Here is a 17,334-nt window from a genome sequence, read left to right as displayed (position 1 = left end):
TCTTTGAGAGATGTAAAGGCAAAGGTTTTTGAGTGTCAGACAGCTAACATACATGTGTGAAGTAACTGGAGAAATGCTCTAAGGAGTGCAGAAATCAGTTGTGAATTGGAGAGAAGATTCCAGATGAAGCTCTCTCAAGTTTAATGAAAACAACAGCAGTGACTTCCAGTCAAGATGGAGGCATAGGTAGACACACTTCGCCTCTTTGCACAACCATAGAAAGAATTACAACCAGATCTCAAAAACAAATAACACCTAGAACCGTCAGAAAATCGAGCTGTATGGAAGTCTGACAACCAAGGATTTAAAGAAGCCACATTCATCTAGATGGGTAGGAGGAGCAGAGTTATGTAGATGGAGTGGAAAAGTAGTGTGGCCTGGAGACGAGGTGGCGGTGGAACAGATGGTCCCACATTCACGTGTAATGGATAAAAATCAGGAGGGACACCTTGGGAGCAAGCGATCCCAGCCCCAAGCTAGACCACCCAGCCCAGGGTTCCAGCACCATGAAGATAAACCCCCATTACCTCTGGCTGTAAAAAGCAGTGGAGGTTGGGGTGGCAGAAGTAACTGACAGGTTTTCATCACTTAAAGGGCCCACATGGGCTTAGAATGCACACAAACCCCAGGACAGCAACTGGAGGGGCACCAATTGCATACAGAAAGTGGGTAAGGTGACTGGAAGTGGGACAAATGATTAACAGGCCTCCAGAAACCAGGCAGCGGAATTGTCCCATCTCCAAGCTGCCCCCCCCCCACAGCCACAAAGTGGTGAAGCACCTACTTAATGCTCCATCCTACACAATTTACAGGTACCTTTGCTTCATAGGCCATGCTACTAAGACAGAGAGTAAAAAGAGCTCTACCTAACAAACACAGAAACAAACATAAGGAGGCTGCCAAATTAAGGAGGCAAAGAAATATGGCCCAAGTGAAGGAACAAAACAAAACCCCAGAAAAAGAACTAAATGAAACAGAGCTAGACAGCCTATCAGATGCAGTCTTCAAAACACTGGTAATAGTATGCCCAGAGAACTCATTGAGTACGGCCACAAAATAAAGGAAAAAATGAAGTCTACACTAAGTGAAATAAAGAAAAATATACAGGGAACCAACAGTGAAGGGAAGGAACCCAGGATTCAAATCAACAGTTTGGAACATAAGGAAGAAATAAGCAATTAACCAGAACAGAAAGGAAACAAGAATTCAAAAAAACAAGGAGAGGCTTAGGAACCTCTGGGACAACTAAAATGTACCAACATCTGAATCACAGGGATGCAAGAAGGAGAAAAGGAAGAGCAAGAAATTGAAAACCTACTTGAAAAAATAATGAAAGAACACTTCCCTAATTTGGTGAAGGAAATAGACATACAAGCCCAAGAAGCACAGAGAGTCCCAAACAAGTTGGACCCAAAGAGGAACACACCAAGACACATCATCATTAAAATGCCAAAGGTTAAAGATAAAGAAGAAATCTTAAAAGCAGCAAGAAAAAAAGCAGAGCGCTTCCTACGAAGGATTCCCATAAGACTATCAGCTGATTTCTCAAAAGAAAGTTTGTCGTCAGTATTTAAAGTGATGAAAAGCAAGGACCTACAACCAAGATTACTCTATCCAGCAAAGCTATCATTTAGAATGGAAGGGCAGATAAAGTGCTTCCAAGACAAGATAAAGCTAAAGGAGTTCATCATCATGAAGTCATTATTACATGAAATGTTAAAGGGACACATTTAAAAAAAACTATGAACAATAAAATGAGAACAAACTCACAACTATCAACAACTGAATCTAAATAACAAAACAAACTAAGCAAACAACTAGAACAGGAACAGAATCATAGGAGGGTTATCACCTGGGAGGGGGAAGGGAGAGAATGGGAGAAAAGGTGCACGATTAAGAAGCATATTGAGCCCTGGCTGGTGTGGCTCAGTGGCTTGAGTGCTGGCCTTTGGACTGAAGGGACACCGGTTTGATTCCCAGTCAGGGCACGTGCCTGGGTTGGGGGTTGGGGGCATGCAGGAGGCAGCTGGTCGATGTTTCTGTCGCACATCAATGTCTCTCTCCCTCCCCCCCTCTCTGAAAAGTAAATAAATAAAATCTTTTTTTATTTAAAGAAGCATAATTGGTAGATATGATCTGAGTAAAATAAGCTCTTGATGAGTCTTTCAAATTGTTGCTATAGAATCCTAGAGAAAAGCTCAAATTTAGTTATGAAATTATGGAGAGGAAATCCTAGAATTCAAAATGTTTGGCATGGAGAAATATTTACATTTACATATTTATACTTATATCTGTGGGCCAGAATATACAGTATCAGATGATCAGATTGGTAGAAAATAGCCAATGTTACCTATCCCTTTTATGGAAGCTACTTCGTTTTACAGAAGAGTTCAACTCTATAATGGTTTTAAACCCAATATTTTATAGAAAACATGAACAATAATAACTGACTTATTAAAGTCACTGCTCTATCCATTAAGCTCAATTTCTTGCTCCCGATCTAAACAGTTCCTTAAGAAACTCACATACAGAGGCACAATTTTTCATTTGCCTAATTTGTCCCTAAGTGAAGGAAAATGCCACTTTTTAAAAAAGTACATCGGTGTATTTGACTTAAGAGATATTAAATTTATTTGCATTTATTGGGCAGCACAATAACTATAGCATTATAGGTATAAGGTATTATAAAACAGGTCATATTTTGACCTCACTTCAGAAATGAGGAGCAGCCTGATTACTTTTATGAATATATCATTATTATAATAATATTTTAAATTGGTACAGTTCTTTGCCATTTTTAAAATGCTTTTTCACATACATTATTTTATTTAATCTTACAATGATTAAATTACATTAGAAAAAAAAAAACCCCTGGCTGGTTTGGCTCAGTGGATTGAGCGTCGGCCTGCGAGCTAAGTGTCGCTGGTTCGATCTTCCAGTCAGGGCACATCAGAGAAGGAAAACTCTGAATCCAAAAAACCTCCGCTGCCTTGCGGCATACCTCTTCAGGGGAAAGGCTAAGGGAGTAAACCCCGACAGAAAATCCGGAGCCGGAGTCCCTAAGGCGGTTTGACTTTGTAGTCAACACCGGCAACTCCTGCGGCGCACCTGAAGCCAAGCTGTATTGACTCCGTCTTTCCCTTGGACCCTTCAGCTGCGAAGAGAGGGGGGGTCTGCTGCATGGGCAACAGCAGACCCTCCATATCACCCTGCCCAGGCTCTGTAGCTTCAGCTTCACTGGAGATGACACTCCAGCGTCATCGCAAGATGTCGATTCAACACGGGAGGAGAAAGATACTGTGTCACTCCCGAGTCGGACTGCACAGCCATTCTCGGCGGTGCAGATAGACTCTTAAGAAGCTACACCATCGTCTCTCGAGACGGACGGCTGCCGAATTGGTAGATACAAAATAGACAGTGGGATGCTAAGAATAGTATAGGAAATAGAGAAGACAAAGAACTTATAATGCACGACCCATGGACACAAACTACTGGAAAGAAGGGGGCTACCGGGTGGACAGAGGCAAAGGAGGAAAAATCAGGACAACTGCAATAATTAATTAAAAAAAAAAAAAAACAGCAGCTACCCCTAACAATATGGTGCTGACCAAACAGATCTATCTGTGTCCATCTGCAGCAGGTAGGGTGCCAGTTTGTGCCCCTAGGAGCTGCACCTTCAGCTTTGCAGAACCAGGTCAGTGGCTCTTCACTGCTTCTGCCATTGGTGAGCTGAGAGAAGCCACTTCCCTTCCACTGGAAGCCAAGGAAGGGTTTCAAGGACACTGGCCTTGACACTGAATGGGGCCTGCAGACCATATTCAAACGTGTTAGAAGCAGACAGGCAACTAGCAGTTAAAAGTTGCGCTTTACAGGCAGACAAGACAGGCCCCCCACCCAAGCCCAGCTCTGCCCAAGACTAGCTGTGCTGCCTTCATTTACCTCTCGGAGACAGTTTGTTCACATACGAAATGTGGCTAAGATGATCCACCTTTTGAGGCTGTAAGGATTAAAAGAACAACAGGTACAGGTACAGCGCGCTCAGCACAGAGCCTCCACTCTTAGCTCTCCGGATGTGTCTGCTTTTGTGTGATTTGCCATTCTTCAGTAAAGTAAGAAGAGCCTAAAGCCCTGTCTCTCCCTGTGCCCTGGAAAAGCAGTTCATCTCCAGCTATACAGCTCATTCTAATCCATTACCTCATCCCTCCTTTGGACCCACAGTCACAAGCATTGAAAATCAAGTTTAAAAGAGATAGTGAGAAGTGAGATAAAGGGTGTACAATGACAAAAAATAAAGGTGGAGGATTTGTTTCTGGTCTGTTCTCAGGGAGCATCGGGCCGATGGCTGGCTGAGTGGGGCACAGAGAGGTGACACAGGACTCCTCCCATATCTCCAGCCTGCCACGGGCCCCACTTTCAGTTCCTGGGCTTTGGAGGAAACTGACTCTGTCCAAGTCTCCAGGGTGTGCATGTGGTCCTCAGGCCTGGCCAATCTGAGCATCACATTTCTCTGACCCAGTGATAAGTTCAGAAATGGGCACATGACCCTATCAGAGCCAAAGAGATACATGGAAAATCTGTTTTTAATGGCTTTATTGAGGTATAACTTATATACCATAAAATCACCCTTTTGCAGTATACAATTCAATGATTTTTAAAGTATGTTTACAGAGTAATTATCACAACAATCTGGGTTTTAGAACATTTCTACCATCTCCAAAAGATCTCTCATGCCCGTTTGTGGTGACAAGGAGACTTTAGCTGAGGAGAGAGATTCCCACATTCCTTTTGGGTGGCTCTGTTTGCAGTGATGATGAAAAGAGCCAGGAGCCGCAAGGGGCCATGATGTCAAACCTGAGAATGAAGCAATAACTGCAGAAGGAAGTTCTAAGAAAAACTGAGTCCTGAAGTCAATAGCTGAGATTCTTCTGATCAAACCGAACCTGAAGCCAGTGCTTCCCTCGGACTTTTCAGTTACATGAGCCAGGAAGTTCCCTTTTGTCTTAAACCAGTTTGACTCCGGGTTTTCAATCTCTTGCTATAGGAATAATTTCAGACTCTAATGACAAGCTGAAACCTTTATCAATTAAATATTCAGGTAGGAAGGCCCATCTGCAGATCGGTTGTAATTATAGAATTATTTTACACATGCCCATAGAGTCATTTCATAAATGAGGTTTCAGCTCTGTCAGGTAAATTGCTTTACCAGGACACAGCAGAATCTGAACAAGTCCTTGGCTCTGTGTAATGCTGAATTTGATCCTTTCTTCCTCAAGTTATCATCATCATCATCATCATCATCATTATCGCCATTATCTCTTATAAGATGTTTAACATGAGACAGACCATATTGTATGCATTTTGAAAACATTAAGTCACTTAATCTTTACAACCACTCCATGGGTAACTACTGTTATCATTCCCATTTTATAGATGCGGAAACTGTGGTCTAAAGAGATTAAGTAACTTGTCCGAGGTCACACAGTTTACCGCAGCAGAGGCAGGACTTGGATGCAGGCACACCAGCTACAGAGGCCATGCTCTTATAGCCTCTTGTAAATTTTTATTAACCTAACGGCAGTGTTTAATCCCAGTTCCGCTGGTCTTTTATTCAGAGGCACTGCCTTTTTCTGAACTTTTAGTTCATTATAAAAATGAAAGACAAGTAAAAACCCCAAAGATTTTCAATATTCTATAGGCTCTTCCATTACACAAAATCATTTTAAATCTACTAGTTTCAAGGAGTCATAAACTCCCGTGCTTTTTACAGCTTTGTTCTGCCTTTCTCAATACATAGTGCAAATAAGGACTAATCATGGCAAAAGCCTTATTTTATGCTTTCTTGTGATGAAACCCTAGGTGAATGCTCTGCCTTGTTAATTTTAATTGATATTTCATGACATAGCACTTGATGTAGAATATTATAATTTTACATATGAAATTTTACATTTCATATCAGTCAACTGATAAAAAAGTGAAAGATGTGGAATTGGACAACGCACTTATAGGAACAAAATATACACGTATTAAACTAACATAAATGTTTTCTCTGGTATCTTGAAATCACATGAGACATCTAAAATGTTTCAGAAGCTCTGAAATGCTATATGAATATAATACACTATATTCTTCAACATTTTCACATACATTGTCTCAGTTGATCCTTACCTAAACTGTGGTTGGGCAGGGATTATCAGGTGCATAAACATTGATTGGTCTTTTTAACGGCAGTACTGTGGAAGGCTTTTATTTTTATGTAGGAGAGAGTCTTGGTCCTTAAGAAAGTTCAGCTGGTGGGCTCTGGCTGGTGTGGCTCAGTGGTAGCCAGTTTGATTCCCTTTTGTGGGGCGCATGCCTGGGTTTCTGGCTAGGTCCCCAGTTGGGGGTGTGCAAGAGGCAACAGTCGATGCATATCTCTCACACATTTGTGTTCTCTTCCTCTCTTTCTCCCTCCTTTCCTTTCTCTCTAGAAATAAATAAATAAATAAATAAATAAAATACTTTAAAAAATTCAGCTGGTGGGCGTATATAGGATGTTTGGGGGTGGGGGTTTGTAGGAAGGAAGAGCTATTTAGAAGGCTGCTCTTGCCAATACCTCAAATATATGTGTTTTATAGTTATACAGAGCTCTGACCTAGTGGGCAACAGAACTGTATTCCAAGTTCTAAGCCACTGTTAAAAATGAATGGGTCTTGCCTCGTCTGGTGTGGCTCAGGATTGAGTGCCGGCCTGGGAACCAAAGGGTAGCAAGTTCAATTCCCAGTCAGGGCACATGCCTGGGTTGCAGGCCAAGTCTCCAGTTGGGGGCACACAAGAGGCAACCACACATTGATGTTTCTTTTCCTCTTGCCATCCGTTCCCCTGTCTCTAAAAATAAATAAAACGAAATATTTTTTAAAAAACGAATGGGTCTCCACCAGGACACTTGAGAGCCTTAAGCGAAAGGGAGTGGTAGACAATGGAAAACAACGGGGTGGGTTTGCTGGAGCGGGGGAGTGTGGGTTGGAGGAACTGAGGTGGGACCTGGGCTAATTATTCTGGGCAAGGCTACTCAGCCTTCTAAGGATGGAGGTGGGCTATAGTCTGGTTTCCAATCCTTTCTCAAGTGATTCCTCACCGCTAAAGGCAGCCTGGTACCCACAGAAAGGCTAGTTTTAGTTTTTATTCTTCCTTTTTTTTTTTTTTTTTTTGTTTAGTGGCAGTTTTCTTTTTGAAATTCGTGTGGAATTCGCATTTCAATTTGTATGGAGCTTGCCTTTCACTTCCTGATAAAGGGTGTGCCTGCCTTGGGGATTCCTGAAATTTTGACAAGAAGTCAGCATTTTCTCCTTCAGATCTCAAGCCCCCTTTTCCCAAGCTCTCATTTCCGGGTTCCTTCCGAGGCCCTGCATGATTACATAATTATCTTGTAAACAAAACAGTGCAGTGTGCCCACTAACTTCCTACGAACCCAGGTGCCAGTACTAACTAGTTCATCTGCTCTGTGAGTCCCTACAAACATGCGGGCAAACTGGGGCATGGTTTGTGGGGGACTTGTGTGCATTTTGATTGAAGTCTTTTCTGCCTTCAGTGGGATGCCCTCACACCATCTCATGTGGCAGGAATGTGAAACCTGAGAGGAGAGGACAGAGCTGCTGGGCAGGGAGGCTTTGCACTAGTAACAGCAGGTTTCTTCCACCTTTCCTGCCCTTTCCTGCAGGGGGAGGAAGAAAAGAAACAAGCTAAAATTTTCATTCATTCTCAGATTATTTATTCCAACTTGGAGCGAGAAATCCTGGACTTGAGCCCTGTTTCTGCCACGTATGAGTTGTCTGAACTTGGATGTGTGAGCTAATCTCAGTTACCTGCAAGGTAAAGGGCAGTTACAATAACATCTTTTCTGTCTCCTTCACAGGAGACAGGGTTATTGGGAGAACGCAGGAGTCAATGCACATGAAAAATGCTGCTCACTTGCTGTGTAAAGAACGGATCGCTGATAATGACTGCTACTCTCTGTGAACAGATATTACCTTGGTGTTATGGGTACAAATGAGAGCCTCAAACACTATTAAATGTATTAGTCTAAGAATGACAGTAGCTTCTGACACCATATTTTACAAACCAAAGGTTGTAATTTTAAAGATAATAGAATGCTAAAGGGAAGTATTCTGGAAAAGTGAGGATCTAGGGCTGGAGGAGAGGTACTTTTTAAAAAAGGATTGGGCTAGGAGTTGGGGGACTTGATCTCTAGTCCCTCCTCTGCCAGTGATCTTGAGCCAGCATGGCACCATTCTGGACCTCTGTTCCCCCAATCTGTAATATAAGGGTGCTTGACCCATTGTTTCTTAACAGGATGAATTTGGGAGTCACCTGGGAAGATACCCAAAAGGCAGAACTTTTTTTTTTTTTCTTGCTGTGTTTCCAAAGCATACAAAGCACATGACACAGGGTAGGTACTCAATAAATATATATTGGTAATGAATGAATAAAATATTTTTAAAATTCACAGGCCTGGATCCACTCTAGAATCCTCATGCAATACGTGGTAGAAGCTGCATAAGTTTTGAAAAAGCCTTCTGGATCATCTTTCCAAGCACCCCTTGCTAAGAACCACTAAACTCAAGAAACCCCAAGGTTCCTTCCACATAAACTGGCTAGATATAGCAAATAAAAATACAAGACATTTGAATTTCAGATAAACAATGTAAACTTTTAGTGTAAATATGTAACATGTGATATGTAGTTGTTGCAACTTACATAATTAGGTAAGGCTACTGCTTAGGCTGATGGTTAGGGCAAGAGATCGGCACCTTCAAACTGGCCCAGATTTGGGAATCAGACAGATGATCTTGGTCTTAGTCTCTGCCCTGACTGTGTGCTCTTAACAAATTGCTTAACTTCACTGTGCTTCATAACTACAGTATCTATCCTGTATATTTGCTAGAAGTATTAGAATATAGGTATGATGGCTAATACTTATCTAATAAAGTTTAGATGTTATTACTATAGTTGATATATTTAGTTGGTTTAAAGAGAAAAAAAACTCAATATTGATGAGACCTTTATTGAATGGACTGTCAACTAGTAAATTGGCTTCTGAAATGATCAAGCTTATAGTTAATATTCTAGGTAGACCTGGGAAAGTTAGACTGATTGCTGACCTCCTATCAAACAATACCTCTATGTCCAGAGGAACAAAATATACTGAAAAGTAATGGATTATACAGAATAAATAAAGGAAGTTCTTTCATTTCGTTCCTTATGAAATGTCGTTTGCTGAACTTCCTTTTCCTAATGTCAAAGGTAAATATTTGTTTGGGTTTTACAGGGTTACTATACAGAGGGATAGGCTATTACTCGGGCAATGGAAATACTTCAATCCTGACCTAGCTTATTTCTCTTCTAGGTTAAAAGCATCTTTTATTGCTAGAGTTTTTGTTATTTCTAGAAATTTCTAATACATCTTCTCTGGTTAAAAAGTAAACACATATGAAAACAAATGTAGAATTTTCATTAAAAGAAAACAATCCTCTTTAGAACCATGTATGTGGACAAAACTCTAGATAATTTCATTATCAAATTTAAAGAGGTATGGCTGGAAATAAATTGACCATTAAATTTGCAACCGAGCTAATCTGATTATCAACTACACGTGTTAAGCTCCCTCTTGTTATTTCGTTGTTTGTCCAACACATCATATTTATTATTGAGCCTATATTATGTAACAAAGACTGTTTTAAGTGCTAGGGATCCTCAGTGAAAAAAACAGACCCAAATCCTTCCCTTTCTGGAGCTTGTATTCTGGGGTAAGGAGAGAAATAAAAACATACTAAATAAGTGCATTATGTAGAATACGGGTGGTAAGTGTTACGAGAAAGGAGAATAAGGGAAGGAACGTGGGACTAAGTGACAGCGGTGGAGTGGCATTCCAGTGAATAGTGGGCCTCTCTGCAAAGGTGACATCTGAGGAAAGGAGGTGATGAAAGGAGCCAGGCTGATGCTGAGGGAAGAGAAGAGGAATGTTAAGCACACAGGACCTAAGGCAGGAGCATGTCTGGAGGCAGTGTGGCCAGGGTGGAGAGAAGGGAGAGGGGAGGCAGGGGAGAGGAGGCGGGTAACTGTTGTAGTCTTAATCATGATAAAGGACCTCATGAATTTAACCTCCAATTTTTAGTCTTTATTAATTTACTCTGTGACTGCAAAGAAATTCTGAATTACTTCCCTGGAATGATGGTCCTTTACTTGTAAAGCATGGGTAGATTAGAGATTTTTCAGAAAACTATGACTAGAGAGAATCAGTATAGCTTAATGATGATATATGTGCTTTAATTGATCTGAGTTCATATTCTGATTTACTTACTGGGCCCTTGAGCAAGTTACTTAACCTCTTTTGCTTCAAGTTCTATCTCTGTGAGATGGGGCAATAAAAGTGTCTCCTTTGGAGTTGTGAGTTGTAGGAGAGGTTCCATGGAAAATGCTTAGCATAGTGCTGGGCATGTAGAAAGTACTAAATAAATATGATTATTCTTTTAAAATATAATTTGGAGGATTAGGTATTTTTGAAATACCTATTTCAGTGTATATCTGAAATGTATATTTAATAACCAAAACATGCTTATGAGCAAAAGAAGTCATGTTATTATTATTAATTGTGGTAGCCAGACTCTAAGATGATCCTCAATGATCCCTTTCTCTGAGTATCCACCCCATCCCTTCTTTAGTCTCCCACATTGTCCCAGGGTCTACAGACCGTACAATATGGCAGAAGTGATGGTAGGTCACCTTTGAGATTAGGTTATAAAGACATTGCAGCTCTCATTTTGGCTGTTCTCTCTCTCTCTCCCCCGCATCACTTGCTTTGGGGGAAGCCAGCTGCCTTGTCACAAGCAGCCCTATGGAGAGGCCCTCTATGGAGAGCATGTGAACTAAGGCCTTCTGCCAATAACCGTGTGAGTCAGAGCCTTCTTGTAAGTGGTCTGACAGCCCTGGACAAGGCTTCAGTGACAGCAGCCCTCATTGACATTGTGACTGCGACTTCATGCGACACCCTGTTAGACAGATGGACAACACAGATTGGGGAGTCTTCCTAAGGTAACAGAGTAGAGCAATTAGCAAACACCTGCATTGGTTAGACAAGCAAACTGCCCCTGAGCCAACTTGAGATGGTGAATGCCAAGGAGCTGGGCAAACCAAGGAGCTGGGCAAACTTATCGAAGATAATAATCATAACTTTCTAGGATTCTGCATGTTTCCTGTCATTCCTAGCAGTAATAGGCAATAAAATCCGGTAAGTAACTACCTTGGCTCCAAGTCTCAAAGATAATTTCAGAGAGGGTTCTGCCCCTGAACTAAAGCCATTGGCCCCAGACCTTGGGTCTGCCTCCTCCCCTGTAACCATTCTCCTTTTCTCCTTTGGCTGTGCTTCGTCAGGTTCTACAATTGTGCCTGGAAGAGAAAAGTTGACTAAGCCCTTCTTTGTTGAAATTCAACATTATGTTATACATATCAGGTCGTCCTTGAATACAGCGTTCAGTAACCGCTCTGATGTAACCAGAGCAGGGAACCATTATTTCTCCACTTTGATTAGTCCTGGTGCTGAGCCTTTAACTTGACCCACCTCCCTGACAGGGTTTTAAGGACCACCAGGTAAGCAAGCCATCTTTATATTTAAAAAATAATTAATGATTAAAGGGAGCTAGCTATACTTAACTATATTAAGGAACATTAAATATGACTAATTCTAAAACCTCATCAGGCTCATGCCCATCAGTCTTTGAACTAGATGAAGCCCTGCCAATGGGGAGAAAAGTCATTTAGTCAAAAGTCTTTAGTGACGAGACTGAGGTTGTATTGACACCAGTGCTTCTTACTAGGTTTCAACTGTGATCCTCTAACTGTTGGTTGACTGTGGGGCAGCCTGTTTCCTTCCCTACCACCCTGGAACACTCCCCTACCCTTTAGCTTCATTCAGAGAACCTTCATTTTTATCTTCCAATAAAAGTTTCTTTGATTAACGGATTCTGAGGCTCAAAAGACAGCTTAGTTATATGGAAACTACTGGGTTGGAGAATGGTGATATGAGGTCAAAGTCAAAAGGTCACCAGGTCAAGGTTTCCTTGCTGAGGAAAAATGTTTCAGTGACAATGACTCAGTGCAAAGTTATCACTAAGTTTTTCTTTTTTAATGTTATGCATAGGATATCCCAGTTGGAGGTGATTAGTTCTGGCTCTGCACTCTGGCAACCTGGGTTTGAATCCTGCGCACAGTGGTTTCCTACAGGTATTTCAACCTTCATCTTTATTTTTACAAGTTGTAGATAGTAATCATGCTTACCCTACAGGAGAAGTGAGTTCTCAATAAGTGTTATCAATTGTTAAAATTATATTGTTTAAACTATAGTAATACTTTATAGCTCCCTGAGGCCAAAGTTTATTATAATTAGTTAATTTTGTATAGGTATTAACTCCTTTAAAAGACAGGTAGTTTCTTGGGATTCTTTGTGTCCTTTATAAAGCTGAACCTAGTGTTTTGGGCACAGTAGGCTCTCAATAAATATTTGTTAAATAAATAAATGTTCTAAATATAGTGGTTCTGCATAGACAGGCTTGTACACATAATCCCTCCACTTAGCATCCTGGAAGAATGGCCTATACCTTTTGAATACTCTATAAATATTTTATAATAGTAACAATGATATAATGAAGATAATAATTATGAATAAAGATTACTCTTAGCTCAAATTTCCTAAACTAGGGTTATGTCCTTCAGCAACATATAAAATGTATTCAAACAAGGCTTTAGCTTAACACAAACTGAACACTTACTTGTAAAATAACTAAAGCAAATGAATTAATGAATCCTTTACCTTTCAAATAGTTATTTCCAGGAACCTCAAGAGTGAGGCAATTGTGTTATATGTTGAAATAAATTAGGTCCTCTTTTTTCTTTTTTTTTCTTCTAGATTTAGATAATTATCTTAGGTGTTTTCTGACACAGGCAGCATCTAGCTTTGACATTTATTGCCTAAGATGAGCAGGGCCACATGAGGTGATATCAAATAGATAAATAACATGTTAAAAAAGGGCCTGAAGGAAATTTGCTATAATCTTAACAGTGGCTATACCTAGGGATAATTTTTTCTTTATCTCTTAAAATATTTTCCAAAGTTCTTTTTTCCTTATAATGGGCATGTATTATTTGTATAGCCTGAAAAATTATTGTGTTAGCTTATAACACATGTGATTATCAAATTAAAAATATGTGTTTCAAAGGACACTATCAAGAAAGTGAAAAGACAATTCACAGGAGAAACATTTACAAATCATATATCAAAGGACTAGTCTCTCTTATCAGATATAAATAAAGACCTCTTACAACACAACGATAAAAATTTTTAAACAAACAAAGGGTTGAATAGACATTTATCCAAAGAAGATATACAGATGGCCAATAAAAATGTGAAAAGATGCTCAACAGCATTAGTCCCTAGGGAAATGAAAAATAAAACCAAAAAATATCACTTCATATCTACTATAATATAAATAATCAAAAAGATGACAGTAACAAATATTGTCAAGGATTTGGATAAATTAGAACCCTTGTAATAAGAATGTTAAATAGTATAGCCACTTCAAAAAAATTTTAGTTCCTCATAAAGTTAATTATATAGTTACCACTTAGCCAAGAAATTCTATTCCTAGATATATACTCAAGAGAAATGAACATGAATGTTTACACAAAAAGTTGTAAATGAACGTTCATAGTAGCATTATTCATAACAGCCAAAAGTTAGGAACAATCTAAAATGTCCATCATGTATGAATGGTTAAGTAATGGTATTTTCTGTACAATGGAATATTATTCAGCTATAAAAAGGAATGAAGTACTGATACATACTACAGCATGAATGAATTGTGCAAATATTATGTTAAATTTAAAAAACCAGGCCAAAAGGCCATCTATTGTATGAATTGTCCAGTAGAGGAGAATCTATAGAGAAAGAAAGTAGATCAGTGGTTGTCTGGGCCTAAGGGGTGGGGGTGGGGGGAGCGCGCAGGGGTATTAGGGAATGACTGTGATGTGTTTTTTATTGGAATAAGTATACTGGAATTAGTGATGATGGTTGCATAATTGTGTGAATAATTCAAAACCATTCAATTATAACCTTTAAGAATCAATTTATGGTATGTGAATTGTATATCAATAGAAAAATGACAAAAAATGAAGATTTTCAAATATAAATCCACTAAAAACTCAGGATTTGCCATACTTTTGATTAGATTAGCTGGTGAATAAGTGAATTCATTTACAGATGAATAAACTGAGGCCCAGAAGGAGTTTATTTACTGTTCCCCAGTGAGCTGGCAAAGGGACTGTGACTAAACATAAGATTTCCTGTCCCCAGTATGTTTGGGCTGCCCTTTGCCTGTTCTCTTAACAGGCAGGGGCCTTCAGTTTCAGGAATTTGCATGTTTTTTCCAACAAGTAGAGAAGCATTGATTTTGCCAGCTTCTCCTCCCCCAGAGGCCAGCATTTCAAGTTGTGAAGTTTGACGGCTCTTTACTTTAACCGGCTTGCAAAAATATTGTGACATGTGCGGTGTGCAGGAGACCTTTTAAGAAAATCAGTAATTAGATAGGGACAAGTGTGATAGAACAACAATAAAAAAAGAAATAAAAGAATCAGTAATTAGAGAGTTGGCATTAATGTTTTTTGTCTTAGTAATACTTGTTTTTTGTTGGTCCTCCTGTCCTGTTTATTCAAACCGTCTCCAAATTGAAAGAACACTCAACTCACAGCTTCTTAACCCCTACACACCTCTCTTGCACCCACTGAGATTGCTCTGACTCCAGTGTCTGACGTCCGAGTCCAGTCCTCAGTTCCCGAGGCAGGCACTCCATCTTCTTTGGAGTTCCCTCGAACACCTGCGCCCTTCTGGACACGCACCTTCTCCTTTTCACGGAGGGTTCTGTCCACGAGCGAATGCACGTTAGGCACAAGGCCAGTGTAGGAAACAGCAGGAGGTTTCTAGCCGCTTCTCAGAGACTGTCCCGCTCAGGCACCTGCAGAAAACGAGACCCCTGCACGCTCCAGAGTCCTCTCATCCCGGAGCAGAAAACAACCCCACAGCACGGAGTAAATTCTTAGCGGAGTGGAAGGTGGCGGCATAAAAAGGCACTAGATCGGAGTGTTAACATGCCCCCCCTGCGGCTCCCAGGGACGCCTCCAGGTCAGAGACAATAGATGTGAACTGAGGCAAGTTTCGGGGGTAGGGGGGCGACGGGGGGTCGAGATGGGCTATTTACCTCCTTGGGGGGAAAAACCAAACTCAAGTGGGCAGAAGGAACGTGCGGGGGCGGAGACAGCTCCTCCGCCAGGTTCTGGCAGCGCAGTGCCCGGCAGGCCGGGTGCCGCGGAGGAGGTGCGCGAAAGTGACTCGTGGGCACAGTGGGTTGGGGCCGCGCGCAGGCGCACTGGGGACTGTCTGCCGGCCGGTCCCGGGGTACAAAGAAGCGCCGCCGAGAGCCCGGTATCCTGGAGGTTTCAGGGGCCGCCTGGCGTTCCTTCCCGCTCAGGGGCGCTGCCACAGTCATTTCCCACCCGGCGTCTGACGCTTACTGGTCTACCCCGACTTCGCTTTGCGGCAGTTGCAGGGCCAGGGCGGCTACACAGCGTTTCGGAGTTTAATTCTGGCGCTGGCTAGCCGGGCCGGCTCCTCCCCTGAGCTCCGCCCCTCCTTCGAGGTCCGGGAGCCCAGCCGAGCCAGCTAGCCGCCCGCCTGGAGCTGCAGGTTGGAAGGAGCGCTTGGAGGTAAGTGGAGCAGGGGTCTACACTGCGCTCTTTTCCCAGGTGGGGTGGGCGCGGGGGCGCCCGGGCTCCGATCTCTGCCGCGGGCCGGCCTGAGCCCAGCCAGGCAAACTTGGCGCGCGCCGCGGGCGCACGGCGGCCGTGGCGGGGCGGAGGGCAGTCCGGCGAACTCCCTAGCACTCCGTTCCCTCCGCGGCTCCAGAGCGGGCCTAGGGACGGGGTCACCCGTGGTTGGCGCGCGCGCTGGGGCCCCGGGGCTCTGCCTATGTAAAAGGGGAGCGCGGCGCGCCAGGCTCCAGGCAGCGGTAAAGTCCGGCTCTGGGCTGGGGGCGCACAGCCCTTTGGTGCCCCAGGGCCCCTTAATCAGCTCGGGATGGGGTGAGAGGTTCGCTCTGAGACGTCTCCCCGTGAGTTCTCGGCCACAGGGGGGACTGGCGGTCGACCCCTTTATCCCTCTGTTCTAGAGCAGCAGGTGGCCTCGAGTCGCCCTCAGCCAACTCAGAGATTACTCGGGTCAGGGTTGGAGGGTTCGGGAAGTGGGGGAGGGGTGTGGGAACTTTGGGCCTCTAGGGCTCGCGGAACCTGGTCCGGACAGCTTGGGCTTCTGGAGGATCAGCGAGTGCGCTTAAGCGGACTTGGTGCCTGAACGCCCCCCTCTAACAAGCCACTTAGGCAAACACGCAGGGAATGCTGCGCTCCGGGCAGCTACCTCCTCCCCTTGTTCGTTCATCTCCTCCACCTGAATTCCCGTGGAACTTTAGGAGGCAACTCCATGTGGTGAATCCTGTAGGTCAGCCAGGGCTGTGCTGCACCGGGGGGACTTGGTGAGGGCTTTGGCCGAGTTAACATGAAAAACAATCTATGGCGTCCCCCAGCGCTCGATCTCTGCTCACCGTCTCCACGGAGGATCATCTTGTATTCAATACTAATGAAATAGTATATCAGAACGTGGGTGCTAGACTAACAGGAAGGTTAATCACCCAGATCTATAAATGTGCAGTTTCTTGTCTCATCTTCATCCACCCCGCCCCCCCACCTCTGAGCTGGATTGAAATCAGGGCCGATTTTCTCATTTTTAATCCATGAGTTTATTCAAACTTGATTTTAATTTTTTAAGTTTTATTGATTTTAGAGAGAGAGAGGAAGGGAGTGCAGAGAGAGAGACAGGGAAACATCAGTCTGTTGTTCCACCTCTCCATGCATTTACTGGTTGACCCCTGTATGATCCCTGCCCGGAATGAAGCCCCAACCTTGGCATATGGTCCCTATAATCAGCTGAGCTACCCGGCCTGGGCTCAACTTGAGTTTTAGGTGGTATTTAGTGTTTTACCTGGTAGTTGTTCCTTTCATCTAACTTTTTCTTACAAAGTTGGGCACTCCTCCACCTTTAATTTATTTTTAAAAGTGCAGTATAATAAACATGCCATACATTTATCACTTTAAAATGTACAACTCAGGGGCTTTTTATTATAGTAACAAAAAGTTATGCAGTCATCATTACTACCTAATTTCAGATATTTTCCAAAAAGAAACCCCATCCCCATTACCAGT

General features: G+C 42.5%; 1 protein-coding gene across 1 annotated transcript; it reads right to left on the bottom strand.

Moving 5' to 3' along the window:
• Positions 1 to 14,212: 14,212 nt before the first annotated feature.
• Positions 14,213 to 15,651, bottom strand: LOC150013108 (uncharacterized). Its single transcript, XM_090275858.1, has 2 exons — positions 15,282 to 15,651; positions 14,213 to 15,038 (listed from the first exon to the last, which is right to left on the bottom strand). Exons 1-2 carry the CDS (start codon positions 15,567 to 15,569, stop codon positions 15,015 to 15,017), a joined length of 312 nt encoding a protein of 103 aa, XP_090131984.1. The 5' UTR covers positions 15,570 to 15,651; the 3' UTR covers positions 14,213 to 15,014.
• Positions 15,652 to 17,334: the final 1,683 nt, after the last annotated feature.

The sequence above is a fragment of the Furipterus horrens genome, unplaced genomic scaffold (genome assembly GCF_987537825.1).
Source record: "Furipterus horrens unplaced genomic scaffold, mFurHor1.1.pri manual_scaffold_4, whole genome shotgun sequence".
NCBI classification, from domain to species: Eukaryota; Metazoa; Chordata; class Mammalia; order Chiroptera; family Furipteridae; genus Furipterus; species Furipterus horrens.
The sequence above is the reverse complement of the archived record's forward strand: the minus strand, read 5'-3'. Positions and strand labels throughout refer to the sequence as shown.

Excerpts from the sequence above, each read along its gene's own strand:
- LOC150013108 (XM_090275858.1), bottom strand. The coding sequence starts at position 15,569 with ATGACTGTGGCAGCGCCCCTGAGCGGGAAGGAACGCCAGGCGGCCCCT. Across the intron at positions 15,039-15,281 it reads TGGTTTTTCCCCCCAAGGAG|GTGCCTGAGCGGGACAGTCT; the intron begins GTAAATAGCCCA and ends CGTTTTCTGCAG.